General features: G+C 45.6%; 1 protein-coding gene across 1 annotated transcript in view; it reads right to left on the bottom strand.

Annotated features, from left to right (window-relative positions):
- Positions 1-622: 622 nt before the first annotated feature.
- The window catches only part of LOC119308061, a 10,538-nt gene continuing 7,656 nt past the window's right edge, over positions 623-3,504 (bottom strand). Inside the window, exon 2 of the mRNA XM_037584182.1 lies at positions 623-1,579. Coding sequence (XP_037440079.1) covers positions 967-1,579 — 613 coding nt within the window. The 3' untranslated portion in view covers positions 623-966. The remainder of the gene's footprint in view (positions 1,580-3,504) is intronic.

Genomic DNA, 3,504 nt, shown 5'->3' with positions numbered 1-3,504 from the left:
AGTACTTATGTGACATGGTTGCACGTCTAAAAAAAAGTAGTGAATTGTAGCTATTTAAAAATTGAAGATGCTGTATAACTCAAATCCTATATACTATATATACCCCTCCGTCCCAAAATTCTTGTCTTAAATTTATTTAAATACATCCATTTATTTAAATACGGATGTATCTAATACTAAAACGTGACTATATATATCCATATTTAGACAAACCTAAGACAATAATTTTGGGACGGAGGAAGTATTTATCTTACTGCAACCCATCCACCTCATTACATAAGTCCCCGCACATGCCACCTCCCATTTAAATATACATGCAAGTTCAAGGTATCCACATCATCAAGCACCGGTGCAACCATTCAACTTTTCACTTTCTATCACATGCAAGCCCTCATTATTATTTAAAAAAATCAACATAAATATTTAAAAATTGAACTTGAGTGTCACAAGATAATAACATTCAGCCACCCTTCATTTACCTCTAGGTGGAATGTGGTGTGGTACTATTCTCATATATTCAAGTTTATTTTTGATAAGTTCATTGCTAAAAATTTCCGCAACAAAGCACAGGGCGTTATCTAGTAAAAATAGTAAACCTATTTGTGTCATCCACACTGCGTGATTCTCTTGCGCGGAAGCCCATTTAGAAGTTAGCTTTACATCATACAGAGGTCACTCAACATTCTAAACACTGTTTGAACACATGAGTAGCGCTCTTATATTAGTTTACGGAGGGAGTACTAGTTTCCTCAAAAAAAAAAAGCTAAATAATACTAGTTTTAAATTGCGTGTTTACAGCCACAATGACAGGACAAGTTATCTTCAAAACATATATAATCAGATAACTAGAGACAAGTTACCAGGCACCAGATGATGCATCCTCAAGCCTTTTCTCAAGTCGAGTGCACCTGTCTTACCTAGAGTTCAGATCAGATTGCCACCATCGACGCCGTATCCCTTGCAGTCTTACCTAGAGTTTAGATCAAATTCCCCCGATCGCCGCCACTCCTCTTGCATATCAGAGTTTCCATTCTCTGGCTCATTCTCATCATTGAGGAAATCCTCGGATGGATCATCATCATCCCTTTGAGTGTTTTCCCATCCATCTTCAACCTGTTCTTGTGCCATGTCATGACTAGGACCATCATCGCCTTGGGAAGCAGCAGCATTGGCCCTCAAAGGGCCATGACCAATCACCTCAGCGTGTGCTTGAGCTTCCACTCGAGCATGCTCAGCCATGGCCATACGCATCTTAGCTTCAGCAGCCTCGCGGCCTGCTTTCTCCCTAGATTCTATCTCTGCTCTTAGTTCCGTCGAAGCCTGCTTCTCCTCCTGTAACAAAGCTTGCTCTAGCATGAGTCGCTCCTCCGATCGAAACTCACCAATGGCCCTTTTCTTGGTCATTATGTTGTATGCCAACACTTGCTTCTCAAAAGTTGTTGTGAACTCAGCAATTTTTACCAGAATGTTATGATCCCATTGCTGAAGACGAGAGGGAATCTGGCCAGTTGCGTCGCTGTCAAGGATCCTGTCATCTTCTTCAGCCTCGTAGTCAGCAACAACATGGTAAGGCAATAACCTGATTTTTGCGGCAATGGAACAGAGTGTATCAGTACCTTTGGATAGGGAAGTTAAGTGGAAAAAACCTTTCAAAAGTGTTACTGATTGAAACTGCTCGCCTAACTCTAAACAATGGTTAACACGATTTAGGAGGCGTTACTGACAGGAATAGGGTATGCCTTTCCTAAGTTGACTGACAAATAAAGCAACATGTTGCAATTTTAATATATCAGGTTAGGCAATGCAGCACGCCAAATCATTTATTCACATAACTAACATATATTCACATTTTCCAGAAGTCATGCTTTTGTCGAAAAGCAAAAGGAATCTAGAACCCGAAAATTCGTTTCTGAGCCCGAACTCAGATGGATCTGATATCCAAATTGCCCCTCCTCCTCGGGATCTCTCCACTGTTGGTATTTCTCCCTGTACGCGTCAGTTGTATCTTCAGCGCATTTCAACCAGACCCCATGCATTAACTGCCGTCCCCAACGTCTCGAACGTCTAGGTACAGCAGTTCTGTGGACGGCCTATTCCGCGTCTGTGACGGCCCCAGCTAATAACAGCCACCTACCCCGTCACTGGATAAGAAACCCATGAACCCCTCTGCCACTTTCACTCCCACCTTTTTTCACTCAGTCGAAAACAATCTGGCCGCTGCCACCAAATCGCCAGCCATGTCCGCCTCCAGTGCTTCATCCTACTCCGCCGAGCAGCAGGAGCTTCTCCCCCTCATCCCTTGCCTCTTCTGCAGCAAATGTTTGGTGACATCTATCGCCCACAAAGGACAGAATCCTTTATCCAGATTCTACAAGTGTGTGAATGACAATGCAAGTCTTCGCACCCTGTAAATCCACAAGCTGTAGTGCCCATTTGATGGTTGGGAACTCACGCAACCCATTGTCTTTTGCTTGGTATTTTTGTTTCTAGGATGGCTTGTGCCCCTTATTTGAATTCCAGGACAAGTGTGCCCATCAGCTCGGACAGCTGCCGGTGGCTGCCCTTGCTCCTGCAGCCCTGGCGCCCTCACCCAGTTCCAGTAGCTGTGCGTCAGGACCACGGACCGGCCGCCGTCCAGCCCACCCCACGTAATGCAACGGCGAATGCTCCTATGTCCTAATGCACACCAGCAGCGCACGCATGGTGCATCCAGCAGCCAGCCGTTGACACCCAAGGTTGCTGACGCGCACGGCGACTGCGCACTGGCTTGCTCCTCCCAAGTACTGTCAGCTTGCTCATAGCGTGCGCTATTCCTTAGGGGTTAATAGCTCGTAGTTGAGTCACTCCACGAAACTTATGTGTGCACTAATGGACCTATAAGGACGTTCTAGCAGATTGGTCAGATTAATTATTAATTTGCCTGCTCGTGTTCGCCCCTGTAATCACTTACCCTTGTAAAATTTCTTCTTAGAACAACTTACCCTTGTAATGGCAAGGTCAGCTTGTCAGCTATGTATTCGAAAGAAAAAAAGCTTGTCAACGATGTAATCGTGAGTATCATTTTCTGAGCCACGGTGCTGTTGCAGCACAAAGTTACTTAACACCCCGACTCCAGGGACAGCTATGCGCCTGCAATGTGAGCCACAGCTCGGATTGCCACCGTGACTGGATCTCCTCATCCTGTACGAAAACTCACGGCGCTGGCCCACCGAACGTCTATGTACAAGACTGCTCCACCCCGTATTTCCCCCACCTGCCCCATTATCTCGCACAGGCAGCTGTCCGTAGACTGACTTTCACGAATGCCAAGGATTTCGGGTTCAGATAGTCCTGAGCACTGAAACACCATTCTCTGTAGAACCAAATTTTATGTGAAAGGGCTATTCCAGGACATCCCCTTGGAGCACCTCTAGTGGACCCCTTAAAACGGGGCGCCTCGTAAAAATCCAGCGACTATACGGGTTTGGCCCATTTTCTGGGCCAGACCAGAGCCTGTTCAGTAGC

This window comes from Triticum dicoccoides, chromosome 5B (genome assembly GCF_002162155.2).
Source record: "Triticum dicoccoides isolate Atlit2015 ecotype Zavitan chromosome 5B, WEW_v2.0, whole genome shotgun sequence".
Lineage (NCBI taxonomy): Eukaryota > Viridiplantae > Streptophyta > Magnoliopsida > Poales > Poaceae > Triticum > Triticum dicoccoides.
The sequence above is the reverse complement of the archived record's forward strand: the minus strand, read 5'-3'. Positions and strand labels throughout refer to the sequence as shown.